Source organism: Phacochoerus africanus, chromosome 3 (assembly GCF_016906955.1).
Source record: "Phacochoerus africanus isolate WHEZ1 chromosome 3, ROS_Pafr_v1, whole genome shotgun sequence".
In the NCBI taxonomy this organism is placed as follows: Eukaryota; Metazoa; Chordata; class Mammalia; order Artiodactyla; family Suidae; genus Phacochoerus; species Phacochoerus africanus.
In genome coordinates this window covers 16,090,142-16,118,053 of record NC_062546.1, presented here as the reverse complement: position 1 = coordinate 16,118,053, position 27,912 = coordinate 16,090,142, and the positions used below count along the sequence as shown (strand labels likewise).

The window sequence follows — 27,912 nt, the reverse complement described above, 5'->3', positions numbered from 1 at the left end:
TTTCAGGTAGGTAACTCTTCAAGAGAAGCCTGGATTCTTCTAGAGGGAGGGCAGGCTATGGGCCGTCTCTGCCCCCACCTTCCCATTCACAGCCCCCACCGTGGCATCTGGCCTTCCATTCTCCACGCGGCCAAGTTGACCCGCCCCAGGCCGCAACCACACACCCCCTGCTGCACGACCCCAGCCATTGGCTTTTTTATTGAGCACCAGATTTTCAGCACAAGTCACCAGGGGAGGTTATTCCGATTCAGCCAGACTCAGGCCCGGGCCCATAATCACAGGAGAGACGCAGCCGTGCTGAGGTATCCGTGTGTACAGAGACAGGCACTCAGGCGTCACAGCATCAGTAGCCACCTCTGGAAATCCTAGTCTCCCGGGAAGGAGTAAAGGTAAGCTTATCGCTCCACCCCAGAGTTGTGAAGACTCGGAGAGGTGGCCATGAAGTCTTCAGGGACGCTGCTCTGCTTGCCAAGTCAGAGAAACAGAAGCATTAGGCAACTTGTAGTACCCAAGACATTACCAAAAAAAGGTCACAGGCCATCAGAGTCCGAGAGGATCCCCATTCTCCAGGTCGGGAGACAGGTTTGGGAGCAGGGGAGTGCTCGGTCAAGGCCACAAGGGAAGGAAGGAGCAGAGCAGAGATGCAACCTGGGCCCAGCCCCCTGGCCTTGGCTTTGGGCGCCATGAGGATGCCCTAAGTTGCCAAGACTTTTGGGAGTGGGCTTCAGAAGTCTCCTCAGCCCAGCCTCAAGACAGCATTATGCAGAAAGGAAGCTGGTCTAGTGCGAGGCTGCCACCAGCCAGGGAGTTGGCACACATCCTTGGCACTGCCCATGAGAGGGAGGGAGTGCAGGCATCTTGCTAGAAATCCCAACAGCCCAGGGCTCAGACAGGAGCGTACCTGCAGAGGACGTGGGCGGCATCCCGTAGGCTTTATAGAGCAGGTCAAGGAGCTCCATCTTCTCATCATCTGGGAGGAAGCTGGACTTTGCCGCATTGATGTTCTGGAAGGGCCAGTGTGGCAGACAACGTGAAACCAGAGAGCACTGAAGGGAGTCCTTGGCGATCTAGTGACAGTCCCTCCTCTTCATTAAACATGGGCAGTTCATTAAAGCTCAGAGCAGGAAGGACTTGTCCAGGCTCACCCGGCAGCAGGCGCCAGAGCAGAGACTCTGAGGGTCTGTGTCCTTAAAGGGACATGACGTGATACACAGACATGGGAGGGAGGCTGGAGAAACCTTTGAGAGGCAGGCTGGGGTGTATGGGGCCAGAGAAACAGTCCTGGCAGACGCAGGCTTGGGGTTCAGCCCTAAAGTGAGAGGCTTAGCCTGGGGTCTGAGTGGCCTGAAAAGTGTGTGCAAACTACAGCTGAGCACACCCTTCTGGGGAGACGGTGGACAGCTTTCAGTGTCTCTTGGGGCACTGGGCCCAAGCAAAGGCTCAAAAACCTGGTCCTGGGTTAAGGTCTCAGCCAAAGATGCCTCTCTCTGGAAGGCATCAAACTCCAGGTCTGGCCTGGCCTGGCCTGGCCTGTTGAGGCAGACTCACCCCTGAATTCTCCAGGAGCTCCGGCAGGCCTCACCCACTCCCAGGGCCCAGAGTCAAGGCCTACATCCACTCACCAGTCTCTTAAACTCCTCTTCGGTAAAGCCCATGTCTCGTTTGGTCATCTGGTAATCAGTGTCCAGGGTGGATTTGAAGATGAGCGGGTCGTCCGTGTTGAGCGAGTAGTTAGCCTGGTCGTTTTTGAACCTGGGGAGGGGGAGAGAGGGAGGAGGGCCTCCGTGACTCCTCTGTAAACGCTCACTGCATGCCGACGTCCACCCTCCTCTGAGCCTCCCAGCAACCTTGGACAGGCCTGGAAGGTCGTCTTGAACAGAGGGAGGAACACATTGAGAGCACTCAGGTGATTTGTCCAGGGCCACATAACTAGCAACTTGTGACTCGAACCCATCCAACCAGGCCAGAGCCAGGCAAAGGCAGAGCCAGGAAAGATAGGGACTTGGGGAGGCCAAAACAACACCCCCCCTCCAGGTACCAACCTTGCAAGTCTTTCCCCTGCGCAGCCTCCACCCTGGGAGAGTTGTCTGCACCCCACCCCAGTCACCTTCAGTCCCACTGGGCTCTCACTCTTCAAGCACACCATGGGAACTTCTTAGCATGATCCCTGACCACCGTCTCGTTCCATCCGATCCACCCAGACCTTTCCTATCTCTTACCTCCCTCGACTTGGGTAGCAGAATCTTACACTGTTGACCTTTTCCCTAGATTTCTTGGACGCCACGCTTTTGGCTTTGCGTCTGCCTGTCCCTTCAATGCCACTGTCCTTCTGGGTTCTCTCCTAGGCCCTCGTGCTCCAGCAACGCCTTAGTCACCACATCTGTTTAGATGACTTGAGTCCTCCTCCAGCCCTCGGGCTGTAAACCCACATGCCTCCAGGAACCTCCACTTGGACGTCCTGTGGGTACCACACTCTCCACATTCCTAAAGCAGACATCAGGCCCCCCACCCCGTAATCAGAACATCAGAGCCCAAGGAACATCCGTTCCGTCAGTGCCAGCCTGACCATGGTCACCCCAAGTTCTTGGTGAATTTCTGTGTCAGCTTTGTTCCCTCTTCCAGGGCTCAGTCCCAGGACAACCTGAAGAAGGGCCAAGACTTTGGGGTGGGGTGGGATGGGGTGGGGCAGACTCCAGGGAAAGCTTCGAGGCAGGGCTGGGGGAAGCCCCAGGGGGCCAGGAGCTGAGACCACAGAAGCAAAAGAGACCCCTCTTCCTGATCCCAGCAGGCAGAAGCTCTCGAGTGTGGAAGCTTCCTTCAGGGTAGCAGGGCACTCACTGTGCTGTAGCTGGGTGAGCTGTAGGGCCCCCAGCTCTGCTGTTCAACAGCTGGGGGACCTCAGTCACCTTACACATTTGAGCGCTGGATCCCTCATCTGTGTAATGACAGTAACACCTGCTTCCCAAGCATTTTTAGCGATGTCATACCCAAGAGACCAGGCACAGCCAGCGCCTAGCCTCTGCGTCCCCTTCCCACCCTTGGCTCTCCCTGTACAAAACGCAGTGGGCCCCAGGGGACCAGGCCTCACCGGATGACCGCGTGCTCCGTGCCCGGCTTCCAGGCGCCAGTGAGGTAGCTGGACCAAGGGCAGACCTGGAAGAGCAGGCGGGTGGCTGGCACGGGACCACCCCCCTGCCACGCAGACCCTGCCAACCCCACCCCCAGGCCTTGGCTGGAGCCGCCAGCCCCCTGGCCGCTGAATCCCAGGGCCGGTCGGTCCCGGTTTTCTCCCCGCCCTTGCCACTCCCAGGCCGGCTGCCCACTCCCACCAGGGCTGGCCCTGCGCCTCCGCCTCCTGGACCCTCCTCGCTTCCCACGGCCTCCCGATCCTCCCCTCCGGGTGCTCCCTGCCCACCCTCACCTCGAAGTGCATGTTCGCTTGCCGCAGCCTGGTGTAAAGGGCCTCGTCCTCCAGCGTGTGGTAGCCGTGCCCCAGCCTCTCCGTCTTGAGAGTGTCCACGGCCTGTGGACCAGTGGAGTAGAGCCCAGCGCGGGCAGTGGGGGGTTGGGGGGGTTGGTGGGGGGGGCGGTGCCCGGCCCACCACCACCAGCCCAGGCCACTCACCTCCTTCACCACCTCCGCTGAGCCCACCTCCCCGGCGTGGACCGTGCGGTGAACACCGCTTTTTACAGCCTCCTGCCAGGGCAACAGACAGGTCAGGGGGCAGCCCGGGGGTGGCTCGGGGGCCCTGCCTTCACTGTACTCGAGGGCTGAGTTCCCGCAGGCTCCGACCCGTCCTTGGTCAACTCCACGTGGCCTGCTTCAAGACAGGGAGGTCTGGTGGGGGTGTCTTTTGATCATTCGAGTGGTAGCTCTCATTTATTACCATCAGCATGTGTCAGGCACTGGAGGAGATGGTTTGGAGACATTACATAACCTTGACGACTGCTCTAATGCCTGTCTTACAACACCAGGAAAACCAGGTATCACGACCAAGGTCAAACAGCTAGGAAGTGGGGAGCCCAGCCCTGAAGCTGGGCAGGCTCCAGAGACCCCACTCCCGACCCCATGCTTCGCCCCTTCCACGGGAAGTGCAGCATAGGGCTTTGAGATGTCTGCTCCAGCCCAGTCATCCCAGCGGATGAAAGAGGCCCAGAGAAAAGACTGTCTTGCCCAAGGTCACACAGCAAATCATTAGGCAGAAAGGCTGCAACCCAGGGCTCCCCACATCAAATCGGTTTTTAATTCATACCGGAACCCCAATTTCTAGAGCCCCTAGACCCAGTCAGACACACGTGGGAAAGCCTTGTGATCCCCAGTCACTGAGATTCTCCCTACTGGGGACAGAGACGACCTCCCCGCGTGGCTGCCCCAGAGTCAGCCTCCCCCCACCCCATGGCCCACCGCCAGCAAGACCCACCTCGTAGGCCTGCACGTGTCCTGGAAAGAGGCTGCTGCCTTCGATGGTCTCATCTCCAGCCAGGTCAATGGCCACCACGGTCTGCTGCCGGTACTTCTTACACAGCTCCACCACCTCGGGGGACCAAGCTGTGGGGGGGATGCCCACCGGGCCTCTGGCAGCAGCACCGAGGAGACAGACCCTCCCAGCCTTCCACCCAGAGCCAGGGCGAGGCGGACGGCCCGGTGTCCTGACTGCCGCCTCCTGACCACGTGGCCTTTGGTGCCCATTTCCTCTCCTCTCAGAGGGCACACCACCCACCACAGCACAGGGTCACAGCGAGGCTTTGCCAAGGCTCCCGTAGATGAGGCACCTAGGGCAAGGCCTGGGCTCCGTAAATGACAAACGACAATTCTCTCTCTACTGGTTAAGAGCATGTAGTGTGTGAGCAGTACGTGTAATAACACCCTCAAGGTGGCCCTACCCCACTTAGCAGAGGAGACGGAGAGCCACACAGCCTAACATTTAAGCCTAAAACAACTCACACTAGTGTCATTACATGTATTGCTCTTAACCAGTAAAGTCATGCAGTGTTTTAAAAAGAATGAACCACCACAGGCCTTGGAGCCAGATGGCCCTGGGTTCTCATCGGGGCTTTGTGCCTTCCCGATGGAGGAGCAAGGCTTTTCATGTTTCCTTGCCTCATTTTCCCCATCTGTCAAATAGGGACAAATGATGGTGGTCCTGCCTCCCCCCCGCCCCCGGCCGCTATGAGGATTAGAGAAAATACCCCAAACTGCTCGGCACTGGGAGGCCCTACAGGTTGACGTTGCCCTCGCTGTGGTCTCACTGCTCCTTAGAGCAGAGGGTGGGGAAAGTACTGTGACCTCCTGGGACTGTAACATGTCTGAGGTCCAGAGAGGTGAGCTGACCAGGGCAGAGTCACACAGCGGGGCCCTGCCTTAGAAACACAAGTCCTAGAGGTGTGACCGCGATCGGTCACAGGGAGACCCCTTGAACCCTGCATCTCAGACCTAGTCCCGGGTTTCATGGCCCCAGCAGGACGGGGCCTGGCCCACAGGGTCTCAAGGGAGGACCACAGGCTGATGGGAACCTGGCTTAGGCTTGTCTCTATTGTTCAGGCTCCCTTGTTTTTGTTTTTTCCTTTTTTTGGGCCACACCTGTGGCATATGCAAGTTCCCAGACTAGGGGTCTAATCGGAGCTACAGCTGCCAGCCTACCCCACAGCCACAGCAATGCCAGATCCAAGCCATGTATGCAACCTACACTGAAGCTCCTGGCAACACCAGAGCTGTAACCCACTGAGCAAGGCCAGGGATCAAACCCACATCCTCATGGTTACTAGTTAGGTTCATTTCCGCTGAGCCACAATGGGAACTCCCAGGCTCCCTTGGTTTTGAGCCTCCTGCAGCTCAGCCTCCCTGGGGAGAAAAGTTCCTGTTGCAGGAAGTTCTGAGCCTTTGCAAGAGGAAGCTCTTGACATCTGGCTGATGGGCTTGAGGGAGAGCACTGGGTGGGGCACAGAAAAGACCAGGTATGGCAGCCAGAGGGCAAGGCCAAGGTCATACTCACTGGGCTGGTGGCGCATGCAGCATAGGATGGACCGCACCTTCACCCCGAAGTCCCGTTCTCCCTCCTGCAGGCCCTGGCCCACCAGAGCCACCACCTCATCGGGGGTCAGGTCCCCTCTGTGCAGAGGAGAGAGCAGGGATGAGCTTGAGACAAAGGAAGGCCTAAAGCACAGCCCTGAGACTGGGACAGAGGCGGGAGGGGAGGAGGGAGAGAGAGGGAGGGAGGGAAGGGGGTCTTCCAGAAGCCCTCACCCCCACTGACCCACTGCCCCTGCAGAAGGGCTGGCAGACACGGCCCCAAGCCCTAGAACACCCCCCTCTCACTTCCTTCGAACTGCCTGGGTGCTGTCAGCCCTTGAGAGGCTGTCCCAGTGTGTTGGGGGGGTTGTCGCACACAAACCCACAAACCCCGCCCCAAGATGGAGAGCGCTGCTATGGTGTCAGATTCCCACATGTCCACAAGCATCAAAGTCATGGCTAGAAGGGAGCAAGGTGGTCAGGTGGTACCACTTAGACCTCCCTGAGGTCCGGGCAGAGAGGACAGGAATAGTCCAGACCCATTTCAGTTACAGGGTTAGGACAGGCCCTCTAGGAGTCACTGGATAACCAGGTTCACGCTCCTAGACTCCAGGCCTGTATCTAGGACGAGGGACGGCCACGCAGCCAAACGCTTTCACCCAAGGTGAACACACAAGCCCAGGTGAGGGATGGGAACCATGTCCCTTAGGACGGCCAAGCCCATCTTTCTGAGGCCGTGGACCAGCACAGGGAGCAAGATCAAAGTCTCTCTTGGGTCACGGCCTCCTGAGAGTCCGCTGCTCGGTTGCGGGTTGGGCCACCCTGCCACAGCCCTCGGGTGGCTGCTTACTCGGCCTGGTTCCAGGGGATCGGCTCCACTTTGGAGTTGGCCAGCAGGTGCGGGCTGTAGCGCACCTCCACATACACCACGCCCTCCTTGGCTTTCATCTCCACAAACTCGTAGGCAATCCTTTTGATGGCCTCCCGGGAGCCCCTGAGAAGGAAAGAGAGGGGTTGGAGACAATGCTGCCCAAGTCTCTTGGGAGCTCCAGGAATAAAAAAGCTGTCCACAACCTGTGGCAGATCAAACCCATGTCTGACCCCCAGTCTTATTACCCAGTCTCGAGCTCTTGGCATCTGCTGAAGAAAATTCTAGAAGCATAGAGTCCCATTGGCTCTAATTTTTTTGTTTGTTTGTTTTTAGGACTACACTCATTACATATGTAAGTTCCCAGGCCAGAGGTCAAAATGGAGCTGCCAGCATATACCACAGTCACGGCAATGCCAGATCCGGGCCGTGTCTGCGACCTATACCGCAGTTCACTGCAACACCAGATCCTTAACCCACTGAGCAGGCCAGGGATCAGATCCACATCTTTATGGATACTAGTCAGGTTCATTACCACTGAGCTTTATTTCTGATCTCTATGCCAGTTCTCGGCCCTTCCTCTGTGCTTCTAACCACCTTCGCCCTCTAACCAGTCTCCCCATCTCCACGTTCGCCCCTGTACAGCCCCTAGCGCCACTTTTTTTTTTTTTTTGGTCTTTTTGCCATTTCTAGGGCCGCTTCTGCGGCATATGGAGACTCCCAGGCTAGGGGTCTAATCAGAGATGTAGCCACCGACCTACACCAAAACCACAGCAACGCGGGATCCGAGCTGCACAGCTCACGGCCATGCTGGATCCTTAACCCACTGAGCAAGGGCAGGGACGGAACCCACAACCTCATGGTTCCTAGTCGGATTCATTAACCACTGCGCCACAACGGGAACTCCCCTAGCGCCATCTTTTAAAAATGGAAACCAAAGAATATCACTCCTCTGCTCTGAACCTAAGTGGCTTCCCACCTCGCAGCAGTCTTATTCTGTGACCCCGCCCACAAGGCCTGCATAATCCGGCCCCTGCCAACCTCTGGCTCCTTCCATGAGGCCTCCAGGGCCTTCTTTCTGTCCAGCTGGTTCTGTCCAGCTTGTTCCCCAATCAGCCTGCCTCTGCGTTCACATCCGCAGCTGGCAGGCTCCTCCCCCATCACCTCTACTCCCTCCTCCCTGCATTCAGAACTCATCGGGCCACCTTGACCTTCCCTGACCCCCTCAGTTTAAAACCTGGCCTTCACTCCGCTCCACGGCCCTCACCACCCCTCGACACTACCTATGACATGGTTGATTAGTTCACCTCCCCAACTAGGATGTCGTCTCCTCAAGACAAGGACCCCGCCATGGGACACTGCAGCCATTGAAACATTTGCTGCATGATAGATGTAGGCCACCAGGAAGGAGAAAGAAGAGAGAAGGACACACTCAGGCAAGAAAAGCAAAGCTAGAAGGAGGGGAGTGCTCCAAACTAAAGAGCATCTACATAGCAAAGGAAACCAGCACCAGAGTGAAAGGCAACCTACAGAAGGGAGAAAATGTTTACAGACCACAGCTCCGATAGGGGCTAACATCCAAAATACAAAAGGAACTCCAACAACTCAGCAGCAAAACGACAACAACAAAACCGATTTAAAAATGGGCATAGAGGAGTTCCCACTGTGGTGTAGTGGGTTAAGAATCTGACTGCAGGAGTTCCTGTTGTGGCTCAGCAGTTTATCAACCCAACTAGTATCCATGAGGATATGGGTTCAATCCCTGGCCTTGCTCAGTGGGTTAACGATCCGGCGTTGCCGTGAGCTGTGGTGCAGGTTGCAGATGCGGCTCGGATCCCAAGCGGCTGTGACTGTGGCGTAGGCCAGCAGCAGCAGCTCCGATTCGACCCCTGACCTGGGAACTTCCATATGCCACAGGTGCAGATGTTAAAAAAGGGAAAAAAAAAAAGAAGAATCCAATTGTAGTGGCTCGGATCACTCTGGAGGCAGGGGTTCAATCCTTAGCCCAGGCACAGTGGGTTAAAGATCTGCAGCTGGGGCTCAGATTCGATCCCTGGCCTAGGAACTACCACATACCATGTATGTAGCCATAAAAAGAAAAATGAGTAAAAATGGACAAAGGACCTGAACAGACATTTCTCAAAAAACACGCAAATGGCCAACAGACACGTGAAAAGGTGCTGGGCATCACTCATCACCAGGGAAATGCCAATGGACGCCTTCTTGGGCCTTCGGGGAGCTGGTCCTCTTTGGTCTCGTGGCGGGAGAGAAAGCAGCTGCCCGGGAAGCAGCACGGAAGAGACCCCGGGGCGAGTTTGAGGCCTCGCTCACCTGCCCGTGGTCCTGGTGTGGGGCGTTCCAGGAGGTGGCATGTGTGCTACAGGGTCTACTGACAGCGGCCAAGGATGTGGGCAGCTGCTGCCTGCCAGGCGGAGCCCCCAATCTTCCAGAAAGAAGCCAGCAGCCCTGGCACACATCTTCCTTCCCCAGGATGCTCTATACCTGCCGGGCCACTTACCCAGCCAACAGCCTCTGTCTGCCTCACACGCTTTCCTCGCTGATCCTCCACCAACCTGTGCTGGGCCCATCCTCTAGCTCTTTCCTCTGGACAAGGTCACAGCTTTTCCAACCCAGGGCCCAAGCCACACTTCCTCCTCCAGGCAGCCTTCCCTGATTCCCCCAGCCCCCTCCACCTCTTCCTCCTCCTCCTGAGCTCTGGCAGCGCTGATTGCCAAGGCTCAATTCCCGCCTGCCTTGGCCAGGAAACTCTGCCTCGAGCCAGGAAGCTCAAGGTGACACCAGAACAAGGATCTAGGGCTTCACCCCTTGGCAGCTGTGCGGTCCTAGGCAAGTTCCTTCACTTTCCAGAACTTTCACTTCCTTCTCTGCAAATGACGAGTGTGTCCACTTCCCAGGACTGTGGACAACTACAAGGAAAATGGTTCTATGAGCTGTGTACACATTATATTCTTCTACGTCTAAGGTATTCTGCTATTACCAAATGAAAGGGGAGCTCCTGTTGCGCCTCTGGGGGTTAAGAACCTGACATAGTGTCCATGAGGATACATGGATCCCTGGCCTCCCTCGGTGGGTTAAGGATCTCGTGTTGCCTTGAGCTGTGGTGTAGGTCGCCGATGCGGCTCGGATCTGGCACTGCTGTGGCTTTGGTGCAGGCCGGAAGCTGCAGCTCTCATTCAACCCATAGCCCAGGAACTTCCATGTGCGACAGGAGTGGTCATTAAAGAAAACAACAAAACAAAACAAAACAAAAACCCTGGAAGGAATGAAAAGTAACATAAAACCAGCAGTGCCTGGCTGTCAAAGGTAGCAGGTGTCCTTCCAGTAAGAGGGCCTTGCTGAGGACAGTGTTGTGTCCATTCCAAACTCCAGCCCTGAGAGGTAGGGAGGGTCATAAGCCCCATCGTCCAGATGAGGGAACCGAAGCCCGGAGAGGGTGAGTTTGCTCAGCATCAGTTATTTCATGAAAGAACCTGATATTAGGACCTGTGTTCTTAAGCCTCACATCCTGTCACTTTTCTATAGACATGGAATGAATTTCAGCCCATCACACCTACTTGGACAAACTGAGGCCCCAGGGTGGAGGGATTCATACGAGTACACCCAATGGTGAGAAGCAGAGCAGGGTTTCACAGCGCCTTCTCCCACCCCCAGGCTGAGGGGTGCGGGCCTGGTGAGGGCAGCCTGATGTGGGCAGAGGGATTGCCTCCGCCGCAAGGCCCCGGAGAGGTGGGAACACTCACGCGATGGCGGGCATGTAGTAGTCGAACTTGGCCAGGAAAGCTGGGAGGCTGAGCGGCTTGTCCATGCCGATGACGTCCTGCAGCTCCTCCGGTGTGTCGGCAGGGAGGGCGATGCCCCTCTTCCTGGGGACAAAACAGTGAGACTGTTAGACCAGCCCCAGCCAGGATCCTACCAACGCCTCCCATTGGACAGATGGGAAAACTGAGGCCCAGGGCACTTAGAACCAGGACCTGAATCTTTCCAGGACCTCCTGTCCCCAGAGCCCTGACCAGCCAGCACATCTCAAGGGGGACAACCGGGGTTAAAGTCCATATGTGCTCATGAACACACACACGCCCCAGTGCCTGGGGACAGGGAAGGTGCAAGCCCTCGGTAGAGCCAGTTGGTCCTGTGCCAGGTCAGGGGTTACTGGGGGCAATAACTGCAGCACACAATGCCTGGGGCCGAGGCAGGCGCTGGACTTCCCTTCCCGACTCTCTGGCGGCTGGCACATCAGAGACGCCGGCCTGGCCCATTGTGCTGGGAGAGGGCCGGGCACAGGCTCACAGACAGGTTTGAGTGAGCTGGCCAGCCACCCCCAAGCGCTCTCCCCTCCCTGCCCACAGCATCCCGCATGAGGCTGGACCATAGCAACTGCTCCTTAAAGGCTGGCTGAGGAGTTCCTGTTGTGGCACAGTGGTTAACGAATCCGACTAGGAACCATGAGGTTTTGGGTTCGATCCCTGGCCTTTCTCAGTGGGTTAAGGATCCGGCGTTGCTGTGAGCTGTGGTGTAGGTCGAAGACGCAGCTCAGATCCCACGTTGCTGTGGCTCTGGCGTAGGCAGGTGGCTACAGCTCCGATTAGACCCCTAGCCTGGGAACCTCCATATGCCGTGGGAGTGGCCCTAGAAAAGGCAAAAAGAAAAGAAAGAAAGAAAAAAAAAAAAAAAAGGCTGGCTGAGATCAGCACTCCTGGCCTGGGGCCACCTTTTCTCCATCCATCGGCCTCCCTGCCGACTTCCAGCCCAAGCAGCAGGGTGCAAGGCTGGGCTGGCTTCCCCCCGCCCCTGCTCCAGCCACCTCTGCTCCTCCTGGCTCTCCCCCAGCTCATGGCCACCCAGGACCTCAGTTTTTCCCACTTTTAAGATAAAAGGGACAGGCAAAGAACACCAGACCATCAAGAAATGCGCCTACCGTGAGGGACAAGAGATAAAAGAAACTCTAGGGAAACAGAAAAATGCAGAGAACACAGAAAGCTTAAAAACTCTAAAATCAGTAGCCTCGAGGAGAAGAGATGCTGTTACATCCTTGACATAAGAACACTCCTTTGTAAAAAGGGGACTTTCAGAGAGTAAGAAAGAGCTCTCGGGAGACTGAGAAGACTGTGGCAGCAACCATCAACATGTAAAAAAGGGGCTGGAAAATAAAGTCGAGAAAAATCCTCTAGCAAGTAGAACAAAAAACAAGATCAAAAATAGAAGCCAATGACTAAGAAAATTAGCTGTTCTTAGTGTTGGAACCAAGGTTCTGAACCCAGAGGTTCAGGAATCCAGTTACCCAGAAACCATCAACAGAAGATAGAAGGGAGAACGTTGCCAAAGGAATGGAAATTTGAACTGTGTTGAAGTCCTTGAAGAGCTTGTTACTAAAATATTAAAATGGTTCCCTGCATAAACAAAGACCTGTTCCCCAAACTCCCTACATATGCCCCCGTCCCCTTTTAGGTGACCCCAGGCCCTGAGAGTACCCAGTGGGTGTCACCAGGAAGTCACCCTGGTGCCCAGTCTGTCAATCAGGTCCCTGTCCCCACAAGACACCCACAGGGAAAAAGATGCTGCTGGTGTGGTCCTGGCCCTGAGGTCACCCTCACGAGGCCATCCGCGGCCACCGTGGCCTCTGCAAAGCCTGTACCAATTGTTAGATGCTGTACTTTGAGTATCTTTCTGGGAGCTGGCAGGTGGAAGGCCAAGGAGGTGAAGCTAAGGCTCCTACCCCCATTTTCCCAAACACGCACGTGTACACACACACACACACACACACCCCATGGGCCCTCTGGAGCAATCGGGAGATCCAGAGCTTTGCATCTTCTCCCTCTGCACACACCATTTGAGGGCCCATGATGTGCTGGGCGCTGGAAGGGTAGCCGTGGCCAAGACAGACCCATGGGTCTGGCTGCCCTCGTGAAGGCTGGCCCCTCACGCCACCTTTCCTCGCCCCCAAGCCCCTTTCAGGCTCCACATTTCCTAGTCTGGCTCCTCCAACCCACCCAGCTACCCGATCCAGAGACAGGGGTCTCCCCAAGGCTCCATCTCCCTGACCCCCTAACAGCCAGTCCCAAGTCCTAACTATTCCTTCCTAAGTATTTCTCCCATTCGTCTCTTCTCCTCCAGCCTCTCTCCTCGACAGCCATCCAGAGAGATCTTCTTACCCCACAGATGGAAGGGAAGGCCTTTCAGAGGAGGTGACATTTAAGCAGAAGGGTGAAACGGTCCTTCTCCCCTGAGAGAGCAGGACAGAGTGCCAGGCAGGGCCAGAGCTGTGCTGAGGGCCCCAGGTAGAAGCCGTGAGGGAATTCCAGGGCAGGGTGCCTGGAGTCCAGAGCAGGGTCAGTGGTACATGAGCCAGGGGGCAGGCAGGGTCAGACGGGGGCTTCACAGGAGCTGGGACTTTGTTCTGAAAGCCCCAGGAAGCTGCTGGAGGATTCTAAGCAGGGGGAACAACATGTAAAGGCATACTTTTTAAAGAGCTCCTCCTGGCTGTGGTGTGGGGAACAGACAGAGGGAAACCAGAGCAGAAGACAGGGCTGCCAAAGCAGAGTCTCACCAGGGGACGATCCAGCATCTCCCACGGACTGGGCTTCCGGAAGCTGCTCAGACTGAGCTGTAAAGCTCCTGTCTGGGACCCAAGGTTAAGGCAGGAAGGAGTTGTTTCTGGGCCCCAAGGGTCCCCCTGCCACCCACAGCCACTCACGGCAGCCGAGGCTCCATGCAGGGCCAAGCTCAGATCTCAGATGGCCCTGCGCCTCTAGTTGCCGTGGCCATGCCCTGGTGCTGCCCAGTCCTCTGACAGGTGGTAGGAGATACACTGAGAGCCCAGTGAGAGGATGAGCACAGACTCTGGAGTTCAGAGTCCATCCTCCTCCTGTGGGCAGGAGCTGTCCCTTCTGAGGACATCCACATCCCTGTCAGTTCAACACAGATCATACTTTTTTTTTTTTTTTTTAAAGGGCTGCACCTGCAGCATATGGAAGTTCCCAGGCTAGGGGTCACATCAGAGCTGCAGCTGCTGGCCTACATCACAGACACAGCAACACCAGATCTGAGACTCGTCTATGACCTACACCAGAGCTCACGGCAACGCCAGATCCTTAACCCACTGAGTGAGGCCAGGGATTAAACCCGCATCCTCATGGATACTAGTCGGGTTCGTTACCACTGAGCCACAACAGGATCTCCATATCATACTTTCTTTTCACAGTACAGAGAGGAACAAATGGGACTACCTGTGCATCCAGGGAAAGATGGCACTCTCCAAGGCCCACTGGCCTCAGTTTGAATCCCAGCTCTATATTTGAAGGCTGTGCGACCTTAGGCAAGTCACCCTACCTCTCTGTTTACTAGGTCTGGTGTGTTTGAAGAGCATCTGGCATGGACTAAGCAAGGAGATGTGGAAGAGGTCAGAGAGGTGACACAGGCTCTATAGGACTTTCAAGGCCAGTGCGATCTTGGGTTTGGACCCTGAGCAAGGTGGGGAGGCAGGAGGCTTTAAGCAAGGAAGTGAGCTGATCACACTATGTTTTAGGATGGTTGTTCTGACTACAGTACTGTGGGGACAATGGATGAAGGAAGCCAGGATGGACACTAGGACACTGGCCAGGAGGCTGTCACAATAGTCCAGTGGCTCAAACCAGGACAGTGACAGGAAGGAGACAGTGGCCAGATCCAGGATGTGCTCGGAGAAGAGCTGGCAGGGGTGGGAAGGGGATTGAGAAAGAAGTTAAAGCCCCCAGAGAAGGTGGAATATGGCAAACAGACGAAAACACCCAAGGCACAGGGGGCAGAAAAGAGGCGCTGGATTTGGCCAGGGGTCAGGGAGGGGCCAGAGGCCAGCTGCTCCCCTCCCTCCCCTCTCCGCCCCAGCCTGCCCCACGGCTGGGGGTCCTCCAGTGTGTTTCATTTATATTCCTGCCTGATGGATTCCCCTGTCCCCCTGCCTGCTGACCTCAAGATCAAACTCCAGCTGGATCAAACTCGCACCCCCTTCTCTAGGGCCCAGAGGGATGCCTAGATGGTTCCCAAGATGCCAAGGGGACAGGGGAAACAGAAAATCCGACCAGCCACCCCACGAGGGTTGCTCCTCCCTCCACCTGCCCTGGACCCGCTCACCTTCCTGCTCTGCACACCAGGGAGCACTGCCCTCTAACCCTTTAATGAGTGCCCGCGATTAGATCCCATCTTGGTGCCCAGTTAATCCACCCTCATGGCCTCATTGAGTGCCCTGTGGCGATGGCTGGCACTCAACACGGGCAAAGGACAGGCAGAGATAAGCCAAAGGGCTTCACCCCACTTAGGGCCATACATTACAATTAATAATACTAATAGTATTATTCAGTGATATTTATGGAGCTCGTAGCACGATCACCCTGAGCGAAGTGTGTTCCATGCACGAACTTTGCCTAAACCTCCAGCTGGCAGGGGCAATGGTCAGGGACATGGACCCAGGGTCACTTCTGTGTTTACCAGACAAGTTACTTGCCCCATCCCGGCTCAGTTTCCTCCTTAGTTAGATGGGGACAATAAGATACCTACGAGTTGCCATGCAAATCCACTACGTCACTTTGAGGGCCGCACTTAGAGCTGGCTGTGCAGTAAATGCTAATAGACTCCCACAAGATACTTAAATACAAAGGCAATCGACAACAGCTTCCTAGGACAGGAAAAGATCTCTGGAAGCACGACGAGATGGAGAAACGCATTCTTGCCAGAACTCTCTCAGGGAGTAGGAAGAGATCATTTTCAGAGTTGGGCCAAATTCCCAAGAATCACCAATTCTCTTCCAAGAGTGGGTGTCTGTCCGGAAAACAGCAGGGAACCCTAGCTGAGAGCGCAGAGGGTTCAAACTTCGGTCCAGAGCTGAACTGCTCAGGGCAGTGAGGAGAGTCAGGTCCATCCAGCTCCAAACAAAACGAGCCCAGAGCCAACCCTTGAGAACAGGTCCGCCAAGGGAGGGGTGGGTGGCGGGAGGGCCCCTTTCTCCCGGGTCAGCCCTGGAGGAAGGGCCTGTTCTTACCCTCAATCTACAGAGGCCGAGGCCACAACAAGGAAAGAGCATGATCGGAGTTGACTTCAGAGCCACTGGTCTCCGAAGTCCTTGCCTTTAAGTGCCGGACCCCAGAGAGGGGCTGCTGAGAGCCTTGAGGGGTAGGGATGGAGGCCAGACCTGCCTCACTGGGGGGTGCTGGGGGCCCTTTCGGCCCACCAGCATCCACGAGGGCCAAGGCAGGAGGTGTGTTCTCATCTGGAAGATGCACAGTTCTGGTCCCAAAGAGGGGGCACCGCTTCTCCAAGACGCCCAGCAGGTTACCATGGTGATTAGGAACCTCCCAGCAGGTTACCATGGTGATTAGGAGCCGCTTGGCAGGTCAGAGGGCCCCAGGTCAACTCTTGATTCTATTCTTTACTTCTTGTGTGGTCTGGGGCGACTGTCATCGGTCCTCTGAGACTGCGGTCTCCTCAGTGACACACGGGATGGCAATGCCCTCCTCCAAGGGTGGAGGGATTAAATTTCCTGACTCAGGAGAGGGCTCAGGCCAGCCCAGCACCAAGAGATGCTCAGATGGAACCAGCGTCCTATGAGGGTCACTCACCTGAGTCAAAAAACGGTAACTAGTTCAGCCCTGGGAACTACCTCACGCGTGCATGTGCGTGCGTGCGTGCGTGCGTGTGGGGTGTGTGTGTGTGTGTGTGTGTGTGTGTGTGTGTAAGGTGGAGTAAGCTCCTCCTGGCTTTCCTGGCAGCAGGAAGACAAGACTCAGAGGCACAAGACTTGGGCTGTGGGTCTCCAGCTCAGAGCTGAGGCCTCCATGCCCCACAGACCTCTTTTTTCTAGCCCAGGGGCTGGCTTGATGCCACAGGGATCCTTGAAGAAGTGAGCAACCCTGGAATTCTCCAGAAGGCCCTGGGTCAAAGAGAGGACCAGATCCTGGGGAGGAAGGCCTCTTATCTGCGGACTTACCTGCCATAATATAAGATGGTTTCGGGCTTGATGGCTCCATCCAGATGGACGTGCAATTCTACCTGCAAGGGTGCAGAGGAAAAAGAAAAAAACAATCCCCCATGAATGCTTGAAGGATCTTTCAGAGGGTTAGTGTTAACTGGACCCCAGGACACATACTCCACTAATCCTTTAGGTGTCCCGTCCTGTTTAATCCTCATCTATGGCGTGGGTTTTACTGTTATCACTGTCTCTTTCAAGGTTGAGAACACTGAAGTTTAGAGATTTTTTTTTTCTTTTCTTTTTAGGGACACACCCAGGGTTGAATAAGAGCCATAGCTGCCAGCCTACACTACAGCCAAAGCAACACAGGATCCAAGCCACTTCTGTGACCTACACCACAGCTCACGGCAATGCTGTGTCCTTAACCCACTGAACGAAACCAGGGATTGAACCCACAACCTCGTGGTTCCTAGAGGGGATTCGTTTCCACTGAGCCACGACGGGAACTCCCAGAGAGGTGAAATAACTTGTCTAAGGCCACACGGCTAGTGAAACAGGAACCCATCACAATGCTTTTGCCCTTAACCACAGCTAGCAAGTGGCAGAACCAGAATTCTAACCCGAGCAAAATTCTGAAGCTGGCGTGAAACATGGTCCCAGAGGAGCAATGCAGCCTCAGCCTCAACTTCCAGGCAGGCAGATCCAGCTCTCCACCAGCTCACTGAACAAGATCCAACTCTAACAGAAAGGGTTGACCACAGACTTTCTGGATTAGTGAATATCTACAATATATTTCAAAAATCAGGCTCTGTTTTCAAAAGCAAGTGTAATTTAAAATAAAGCATAGCTGGAGTTCCCGTTGTGGCTCAGTGAGTTAAGAACCCGACGTGGTGTCCGTGAGGATTCAGGTTCCATCCCTGGCCTTCACTCAGTGGGTAAGGATCCGGTGCAAGCTGCAAGCTGCAGTGTAGGCTGCAGATGCAGCTCGGATCCGGCATTGCTGTGGCTGTGGTGTTGGCCGGCAACTACAGCCCTGAATTGACCCCTAGCCTGGGAATGTCCATATGCTGCAGGTGCAGCCATAAAAAGAAAAAAAAAATAAACAAAATGAAATAAAATACAGCTTATCAGGAATCAATATTCGGCAGCGAGATCTTTGCAGGGCTCTAGGAAAGGCACTTGTTACTTGGCCGTCTGGGGCTCCTCTCCTGCTCAACCAACACTCCATACACAAAGACAGGAGTTTATGGACAGGGCTTTGGGGAGGGCTCATCATGCCTGCCTTCCAGCTCTGCCTCTTCTCTGGCCATGTGATTCCCAAGACTGTTTCTTCAACTGAAAAACAACTGCAGAGACCGCTTCTCGGTCCAAAAAAAAGTTTTAAAGATTTTTTTAAAACGACAGTGTAGGGGGGCACATATGGCCCATGGGAAACAGCCCTCGCCTCTCAGCCAGGGCCCCTTCCACGGGCTGCAAGGAGACATGCAGCAGGTGCTCAAAGGACAGCAGGAAAGCAACTGCCGTCTCCCGGTTCCAGGTTGTGGAAGAAAATTTTCCCTGGCCAGAGAGAGATCCAGAAAACTCTAAATAGACATCTGTAGCAGCATGGGGCCTTCTCTGGAATTTGGGGTCCTTGGACAAGAAAGCGGCTGCCCTGGCTGGGGAGGGGGTGGCCAGGGAGCTGCTGGCCCAAGGGCATCCTGGGAGCAGCTCCTGTGGGGGAACCCGGCCCGGGGCCCATGGGAGGCCCCTCTATCAGCAGGGCATCCACATACCCAGCTCTCTCCCGAAGTCATTCAGCCGGCAAAGAACCGCCTCTGTCATGGAAACGATTTGCTGGATTCCCTGACAAAACGAGTTCAATGCCCTCTCAGCCAAATGTTTATTAGGCTCCCAAAAAGTGCCCTGCTTTGGGAACACTGAAACTTCCAGCCTGGGGAACTGTCAACCAGGAGTGCGACCTTAGGCAGGTGACCTCACCTCCCTAAGCCTCCCTTTTATCATTTTTGTCTCTTTAGGGCAGCACCTGTGGCATACAGAGGTTCCCAGACTAGGGGTCTAATTGGAACTGTTGCTGCTGGTCTACACCACAGCCAAAGCAACGCCAGATCCTTAACCCACTGAGCAAGGCCAGGGATCGAACCCACATCCTCATGGATACTAGTTGGATTTATTTCCACTGCACTATGATGGGCTCTCCCCATTTTGCCATTTTTAACCTTCACGGGGCTGTGGCGAGGACGCAGCCAGAGAGGCCAGGTAGCAGGGTGGTTAGAGCTGTGATCCCAGCTCCCCACTCACTCCCTGGGTGACCTGGAGAAGTTACTTGGCCTTCAGTGCCTCAGTGTCCTCATCTGTCCAGTGGGGAGGATGACAGGCCTTCCTCCCAGGGGCTTCACCATGTGAGGGCACCTGGTGTGCTTAGACCACCAGTAGCATGTGGCAAACGCTTAATAAGCGTTGACTAAGAACCTTATTTCAGGAGTTCCTGTCGTGTCTCAGTGGTTAACGAATCCAACTAGGAACTACGAGGTTGCGGGTTCCATCTTTGGCCTTGCTCAGTGGGTTAAGGATCCGGCATTGCCGTGAGCTGTGGTGTATGTCACAGACGCAGCTCAGATCCTGCATTGCTGTAGCTCTGGTGTAGGCAGGTGGCTACAGCTTCGATTCGACCCCCTCTAGCCTGAGAACCTCCGTATGCCGCGGGAACGGCCCAAGAAAATGGCAAAAAGACAAAAAAAAAAAAAACCAGAACCTTATTTCACTGAATTGAGTCCCTGCTGGATGCACTAAGGATGGAAAGGGAAACTCAAGTGACAGTGACAGTCCTGCTCCCATGAGGCTTGCAGTCCAGCAAGGGTGAGGGACGTTAGGTAAGTGTCACTTTGGGAAATACACATTTCCAAGCAGGACAACTCCTGGGCGGCACAAACACAGACCTGCCAAAGATGCAATGACAAAAGAACTCACCCAGCTAAAGGGCCAACAATGGCTTCCCAAAGAAAGCAGAGCCTGAGCTAAGACCTGAAGGGGGAAGCGAGTAGGCAAAGGCAGGGGGTGAGCATGAAGGCTGGAAAAGCATCCAGGCAGAGGGAACAGCATGTGCAAAGGCCATGCAATGGGAAAGTGTGAGAGGGACTGAAATCAGGGTTCAGAGAGTGGTTGTGGGACTGGAGAAGCTGAGGGAACCCAAGGAAGACTGGGTTTTAACCCAAGAACAACAGAGAAGCCATGTCAAGGTTTGAAGTGGAAGAGGACAATGTGTAGCAAAGACCAGCCAGAAGCTGCTGTGGTCAAGTTTATGAGCAATGATGGTGCCTTGGACCAGCGTGGTGAGGCCAAGATGGCAAAGCAGGTGGACAGGAGGGGGTGTCAAGGATGATGCTTCAGGTTGGGCCTGGGGCGGCGGGGGGTCGTGACTCATGTTCTCTGGGACAGACAGCGCAGGAAGAGGATCAAGTGCTCAGCGGGTGGTGGCGGGGGGACGCGGGGAGGGAGCATGGTCGGTGTGATCTGAGTCATGTGTGGCTGGAACTCCTCTGGGACTCCAAATGCACATGGACACAGCCCGTGGCTGTGCGGATCTGGAGCTCTCAGAGAGACCCAGGCGGGAGATGTAACAGGAATACAGGTGACTGAGGCTGTGGTTTTGAATGAGCCCACCCGGGGGGGGGCGGGGGGGGGGGGCGGATGAAAACATCAAGAAAGGCTCGTGGGAAAAAGCCCGGATGCGCGCCAGGGCCCAGTGGCTTACCAGGCAGGTGAGCCCGGAGAAGAGCCACAAAGACAGATGGGAAACCAGGAGCAGGTGGTGGGCAGAGGCCAGAAGTGATCAGACTTCAAGAGGAAAGAGTCCCCCCCATGCCCTGCTCAGGCCCCTGGGGTCTGTGCAGAGGGCTGAATGGAAGCCTCCCCACTGCCCCCACCCCAAAGACGTCTACCTCCTAATCCCCAGAACTTGCACTTCCCCTCAGGACCAAAGATGGGATTAAAAGCCTTAAGAGGAGGCGCTTTTCCTGGATTATCTGGGTGGGCCCTACACCCAATCCCCCTTCTCCTCATGAGGGAGGCACTTTGGAGAGAGACACACAAGAGGAAGCAGCACTGGGCCCACAAGGCCGACAGGAGCGATGCAGCCACAAGCCAAGGGATGCCGGAGCCGCCAGAAGCTCAAAGAGGCAACAAAGCATTTCTCAGAAGGTAGGAGGGGTCCCTCTGAGAAGGAGAAAAACAGAGGAGTCAGCCGGTGGGGAGGAACAAGGAAGGCGAGCAAGGAGCTCCAGGCTGAGAACCGCATGCACTGAGTGTCTGAATCCGGTGCCGAGAGATGAGGCCACAGAGAAGGTCGGGGCAGGGGTGGAGTGGGTGGAGGGTGGCGAGATCCCACAGGTCACAGCAGAGGGCAAGCCACTGAAGGGTTTTAAACATGGGAGCCACCTTTTTTTTTTTTTTTTTTTTTTTTTTTAGGGCTGCACCTGCGGCATATGGAGGTTCCCAGGCTAGGGGTCGAATCGGAGCTGTAGCCACCGGCCTACCCCACAGCCACAGCAACGCCAGATCTGAGCTGTGCCTGCGACCTACACCACAGCTCATGGCAACGCCAGCTCCTTAACCCACTGAGAGAGGCCAGGGTTCGAATCTGCCACCTCATGGTTCCTAGTCGGATTCGTTTCCACTGCGCCATGATGGGAACTCCAAGAAGCCACCTTTTCAAGCATTCTGTGGCTGCTGTGTGGAGGGCAGGCTGAAAGGAAGTCAAGAGAGAGGACAGCTGCCAGTGGGAACACTTGCTGCAGCACCAGACACAGCACGTGCTCAGGGAACGTGAGTTGACTGTGCAGCTGTGCGCCCAAGGGAGGCCTTGGAAGGAGGCGGGAGTGCAGGGGGGCGGGGGCAGGGTGGGTGCAGGGAGCCGCGCGCGCAGCCCGCGGCGCCCTACAGGTCCCAGCCCTCCTCGGGGCCTCCAAGGAAGCTGCCCAGATGTGCTTCAGGGGTGGGACAGAGGCAGAAGCCACCTCCACAGATGGTCCAAGCTCAGACAAGCCTTTCACTGAACTTTCTGGGAAACTGAGACTACCCTTGGAGAAATCTGCCAGCCTAGCCCAGATGACAATGGAGTGCAAGCTCGGAGAGGGGTAGGGACCCTGTTCTGTTGGTCCCATTCAGGGAAGAGGAACAGCAGGGACCTCCAGTGTATTGGGTATCTCCTATGAGCTGGACCGTTTACATGCATCATCTAATTCCAACCTCACCATCAGGGAGGTAGGGACTTCACTCCCATCTGACACGTGAGGACACAGAGGCAGCGATAGAGTTAGGATTCGCACCCAGATTGGAGTCTTGATCTCCGGTTCTACTCTCTCTACAAGCCCAGCCTCAGAGGTAACGAATCCAGCAATCACAGTAGCTGCCTCCGGCAGCAGACCCTTCATCTCCTTTATTCTTCACTCCTGCACAAGAGACACACTAGCCCCATGTTGCAGGTGGGAAACGGACCCGCTGCCAAGCTGAACTCAGAAATGCAGGGACCTGCCCAGGATCACACAGATCAATAGGGGCAGAACTGGGTTCGAGCACAAGTCCCCCCAGCCTCTAAGCCCAAGTCCTGCCCATGGGCCACACCACCTCCCTGGCACTTGCATCAGACCTGCACCCAACCTCATAGCTCTGGAGGGGAATCGCAGCCCCTCTCCCCGCTGACTCACAGGGAGCATCAGACAGAACAGCAGGAAATCCTCCAGGTCTGAACAGGAAGCAGCCCCAGTTACCAAAAAATATTGACTAAGCTTCCCTAGGCACCTGGCCCTGTGAGGACATGGGGAAACACCTCCTTGCTATCAGGAGGTGCCAGGCCAACAGATGAGGCCTGGGGATGCATATGCACTGGCTCAAGGTCACCCAAGGTGTCAGTCTTAGACTCCAGCACCAGACACTCTAGCTCACAACTGGTGGGGCCGGCTACCTTCGAGGGGTACCCACATCAGACTACTCCCCAGGGCCCTCAAACACATCTGTTTTGTTTTCATCCCACTGACTTTTCCAATTCACTTACCCTGCCTGTGCCCCTGACTATTAGTTCCCTGCAAGCAGGGACTTTGTGCTGCACCCTCAGGGCCTAGGACAGTGCCCTACACAGCAGGACGTGCTCAGTGTGTGTTGAATGACCAAGTGATCACTTCCTCCTCTCCCCGTCCTGTGTCAGCAGTGCCGAGTCCTCTCTCTGCAGCCAGGAAGGGCTGACCTAATGGCAGCCATAGCTCCGATTTGACCCCTAGCCTGGGAATTTCCTTATGCTGCAGGTGTGGCCCTAAAAAACAAAAACAAAAACTGCTGGGGGTGGGGGTGGGGTTGTTTGTTTTTTGGCCAAGGCCAAAATGCAGTGGCTTAACCTGGGATCTAGTTCCCAGACCAGGGACTCACTCTGGACCCAGCAGTAAAAGTGCCAAATCCTAACCCCTGGACCACCAGGGAACTCCCTGCACTTGCTATTTGATGTGGAATGGATACAAATATGATTCCCATTTTGCAGATGGAGAAACTGAGGCACAGAGAAGTAACTTATGTGAGAACCCCAGAGTTTGTCTCTTTTCCCCACCTCGCTGATCTGGTCTAAGAGGTAAGGGCAAGCCTGATCCCAACACTTGGTAAATATAGGCTTGAAGTTCACCTTGGCCGCCCTGGCCTCCTCTTCTCCCATGTCCAAATCCAAGCTGCAGTCCTCCCCTTCCCAGGCCCAGGGGGCACCCCCTAGGATAACAGGGCAGGCGGACAAGCTTCTCCCAGCTCATAGGGCCCCTTCCCATCCAAGCCAAGCCCACCCTGAGGTCCGATGCAGAATCAGGAGGCTGGCTGGCCTGCCCTGCCTCTATGTGTGACCACAGACACTGTGCTTCCCCTCTCTGGTCCCTGCTTCTGCCTCTGGCAAATAAAAAGCTTCAATGAAACCCAGTCGCATGATTCCCCTCCCTCCCAGCTGCCATGTGAGTTGTAACAAGTAAGGCAGTCGGTTTCTTCCCAGACAGGGCCTTTTTAACAGGTGGCTCCGGTAACGGAAAAGCCCAAAGCAATGCTAACACAGTGGGTTTTGTGGCCGGAAATGGGGGTGGCGGGGGGGAGGGGATGTGTGCAGGGGAAGAGCCCACGGCAGCCAGCCCCCTCCTCCTCAGTCCCCAGGGGAAACGGCGCACACCCAAGGGTCTGCAGCGAGCCCGCCAGGTGCTTCACAAGCCCCCACCAGCATCAGTTTCCCTCAAGAACCCCATGACCTTGGCTTTATCAGCCCATTTTACACGGAAGGAAGCTGGGACTCAGGAAATTACCCATCTAAGCTGCTACGTGGCGAGGCAGGGATCAGACCTCAGTCTATCTGAAGCCCAAGGCCCCCCTGATTCTAACTCCTCCCTCACCCAAGTGAGGTCGAGGGTGTAAATCAGGAAAGCAGTTCACAGTTTCTGCTTCGGTCTTAGGTAGGTCTGAGTTCAGGTCTAACTCTGCTGCTTCCTGGCTGTGTGATTTTTGGCAAATTCCTTCCCTTCGATGAGCCTCAGTTGCCTTATATGTACATGAAGATCCTAAGATCTAGCTTAAAAGACCCTTGTGGGTATTAAAGGAGTTAACATATGCAAAGCAGTTAAGAACAGTCCTTGAAATGAATGGACTTTGCATTCAAAGGTGAGAAAGATGAGTTGGAGATTTTGTCGCAGGTCTCCTCTGCAGCAGGATGGGGCGCAGCTGTTCCCGCCTGGGCCAGCTCACTCTCCAGCCTGCAGCTTCAAGGCTGTCAGGTTTTGTGTAGCCTGGGGCAAGCTGTTTTACTTCTCAGGCCTCGGGTTTCTCATCTGTAAATGGGATGGACACATCTGCCCTGTTGAGCTGTCGAGAGGATTCTGAGCGCTACATCACCGAAGGTGCCTGGTACCCACACGCACTCCAATGGCAGCATTGTTACTGTTATTACAATGACAGGCATGTGATCGGCATCGCCCTCCGTGACACTGACCTCCTGAGGCCCATGGGATGTTCCCGCCTTGTCTCATGTGGCCAACAGACTGATAAGGGTCACCGCTTCACCCCCCTTTGGACCGCCTCCGGTGCCCAGCAGGTGTTCAGGAAATAACATAATTAGAGCAGGTAGGCAGCCGCCTAGGCTTTTGCTACTCAAAGTGAGGTCCGTGGCCCAGCAGCTTTAGCATCACCTGGGAGCTTGGTAGAAGCACAGACTCCCAGGCCCCATCCCAGACCTCCTGATTCAGATGCCAGGCAGAGAGGTGAACCTTAACAAAAGGCAGCTGATGTTGAGTACTCATGAAAGTCTGGAAAGCATTGCCCTGCTCTGCCTTCTCCAAATTAGCCAGGCCCCGGGCCTCGCCTGGTGGGAGATAGAAGCCGAAGAGCCCAGTAGAGGCTCCTGTCCCAGAGATGCCCCGACCCTGGGCACTGGCACCTCCATTCCCAAAGGCTTCTGCAGAGGCAGTTCAGGAAAGCTGGCCAGGGCAAGGGATTTTTTTTTTTTTTTCAGCCACCCCTGTGACATATGGAAGTTCCTGGGCCAAGGATCAAACGTGCGACCTAGGCCACAGCTGCAGCAACACCGGATCCTTAACCCACTGTGCTGGGCTGGGGATTAAACCGACACCTCCACAGAGGCAAGCTGGATTATTAACCCATGTGCCACAGCAGGAACTCCAGGCGTGCGATTTTTTTTTTTGAAGCCAGCCTCTCGGGGCTCAAACACCAGCTTGGCCACTAGCTATGTGGCTGAGGGACTAATTAACCTCTCTGCCTCTCTTTATCTATAAAATGGGATAATGCCTGTAATCTCGGACATAGAGTCCTAGCTGAATTAATGACGGTTAATGAGTTCAGAATGGTGCCTGGCACAGAGCAATAACTCAACTCGATAAGCTCTAGCTATTAATACGAGTGCATCTCTCACTATCCACTCCACGCATGGGAAGGCAGGAAGCTGGCTCTGGTCTCATGGCTCAGACTCACACTCCTGGCTACACGGGCCAGTTCAGGCACATTCCCCCCTCAAAATATTCTAAAATGTATCGCATCTCACATACATCGTAGATGACATTACCGTCCCAGCATTGCCTTTTAAACTCTGGACACCCCCACAGCAGGTGGGGCCCATTTCCCAGATGTGAAAACTGAGGCCCAGAGAGGAAAAATGACCTGTCAGCTTGATCAGCCAGGCTTGAGAGAGGCCAAAAAATGAGCATGACGGTCTGTCTCTCACAGGGATGTTATAAAAGTGTTGCAAGGATCGAAATGCACATGGCAGGTTCTACAGAAGGGTTGGCTGTGATCTCTCTCCATAACTTCTATCTATCCAGTCAAGGGGCTTTAGATCCATATCAGGATCTACTGCCTTAGGATCCATATCAGGGTATGGAGGTTCCCCAGCCCAAGGGTAGAGGGGATCCAAAAGCGTTTTCCTGCAAAGAAAGACACACTAATAAAGGGGCACTGAGCACCCAAGAGGCATGGGGTGGGGTGGGGGCTATGGGGGTGGGGGTGGCAGTATTGCAGCCCTAGTACCTGTGACATCTGGCAGGGAGTAGCGAGCATCCGCCCTCCGGTGGCCAGGCCCAGGGAGGGGGCCAGGCCCGACTTCCTCAGAGTCCTCCCCTCACCTTATGATCCTCATCAGCGCCTTTGCGATAATCTGCCATCATTACTCACACCTATTTCTCAGAAAGGTAACTGGAGGCTGATTGCAGCTCACTCCTTCCCCCGACCACCCCCCAACCTCCCCCCACCTGCAGTCTCAAACCCTATTAAGCTGATTCACCCTGCTGGACAGACTCCTAGGCCCCTCCCTTCCCTGGTCTGAATGGCAGTGCTCTGAAGCCCGCCAAGTGGGCCCAGACCCTCCCTGACCCCACCATTCCCAAGACTCCACAGCTGGTGGGCGGAGGGACAAGGGATTTATCCCCTGGGGCTAGCAGCTGTGGCTTGGCCCCAAGTGAACCCTACCAGGGCCCAGGACCTAAGGCCCATGGAGCCCCTCTAGTGTGGAGAGAGGGGTGCACTGCTCCCCTCCTCCCCTCTCCGGCATGACCTGCCTCACAGGCACATCTGCAAACCTGGGCTCCTTGGTGCTCACAAAACCATCATAGTGCTGGGCATACACAGCTGTTTCCATTCACCCAGCGCTCGGTATGTGTTGTCCACCACACTAGGTGCCTGTGGGTGTAGACATCCGGCCCCATTTTATAGCCAAGGTTCAGAGAGGTCAAGCCACCTGCCTAGGCTGCTCAGCACAGGTGATGCTAGCATGCCCACTTGACAGACAGTGCAACTGAGACCCAGATGGGCCAAGTCAGAGGCAGAAGCAGAACTTGGGAGGCCCGCCAGGGGCGCCTCCAGATTCAGGACTCTTCCTGTCTCATTGCTTCTCATTAGACAGCCTGGAGGAGGGCAAGGACCTGAGCTGAGGGAAGAAAGCCCCTGCAGGGACCCTCCTTTTGCTCCCATCCTCCTTTTGCTGGATGACGCTAAGCCCTCCAGCCAGACAAGGAGCAGACCCCGGACCCCGAGCCCCCGCCCGCGCTCACTTTGGGTTTGTCGAAAGCAGGCGTCTGGGTCATGGTGCCAAGCGTGCGCCCCTGCACTGCTCCCTCCGCCGAAGATCGGTGGTCCCCGCTGGGTCAGTCAGCCGGTCCGCTTCCCCCAGAGCCCGCAGTGACCGCTGCCCGCCACGCTCTTCTTTACGGGGCCTGGTCCCGCCCCGCTCCGCCCCCGGCCCCGCCCCCGGCCCGGAGCTCCCGCCCCGCCCCGACCGGCAGACCCTTGCAGCGCATTTCCTGGAATTCTTGCCCAGTGGTGTGGACAAGCCCGAGTCCTCTGGGGCCGTAGTCCGCCGCCCCAAATCTCTGGCCCGGGACACTGAGTTAGAGCCACCTGTGGGCTTCAGCTCTAGCCGCCTGGCCAGGCTCTGCCTTTCGCCCGGTCCTTCCAGCGGCGTTGACGCTCTTGCCTGGGCGCATACAGTGTGCCAGGCCCGAGCTGGAAGCTGGGAACCGGTGCGCATCACATACCTCGTGGGGCTTGTACTCTACGAGCCAG

General features: G+C 55.7%; 1 protein-coding gene across 2 annotated transcripts; it reads right to left on the bottom strand.

Annotated features, from left to right (window-relative positions):
* Positions 1 to 171: 171 nt before the first annotated feature.
* ADA (adenosine deaminase) lies at positions 172 to 27,548 on the bottom strand. Of its 2 annotated transcripts, XM_047771038.1 has the most exons (12): positions 27,402 to 27,548; positions 16,855 to 16,916; positions 10,640 to 10,762; positions 6,861 to 7,004; positions 5,994 to 6,109; positions 4,422 to 4,549; positions 3,626 to 3,697; positions 3,422 to 3,523; positions 3,089 to 3,153; positions 1,623 to 1,752; positions 902 to 1,004; positions 172 to 461 (listed from the first exon to the last, which is right to left on the bottom strand). In XM_047771038.1, exons 1-12 carry the CDS (start codon positions 27,432 to 27,434, stop codon positions 448 to 450), a joined length of 1,092 nt encoding a protein of 363 aa, XP_047626994.1. In that variant the 5' UTR covers positions 27,435 to 27,548; the 3' UTR covers positions 172 to 447. The 2 variants fall into 2 exon arrangements, with proteins under 2 accessions (XP_047626994.1, XP_047626995.1); XM_047771039.1 differs by lacking the exons at positions 172 to 461; positions 902 to 1,004 and adding an exon at positions 1,032 to 1,187 and having other exon boundaries at positions 27,402 to 27,546.
* Positions 27,549 to 27,912: the final 364 nt, after the last annotated feature.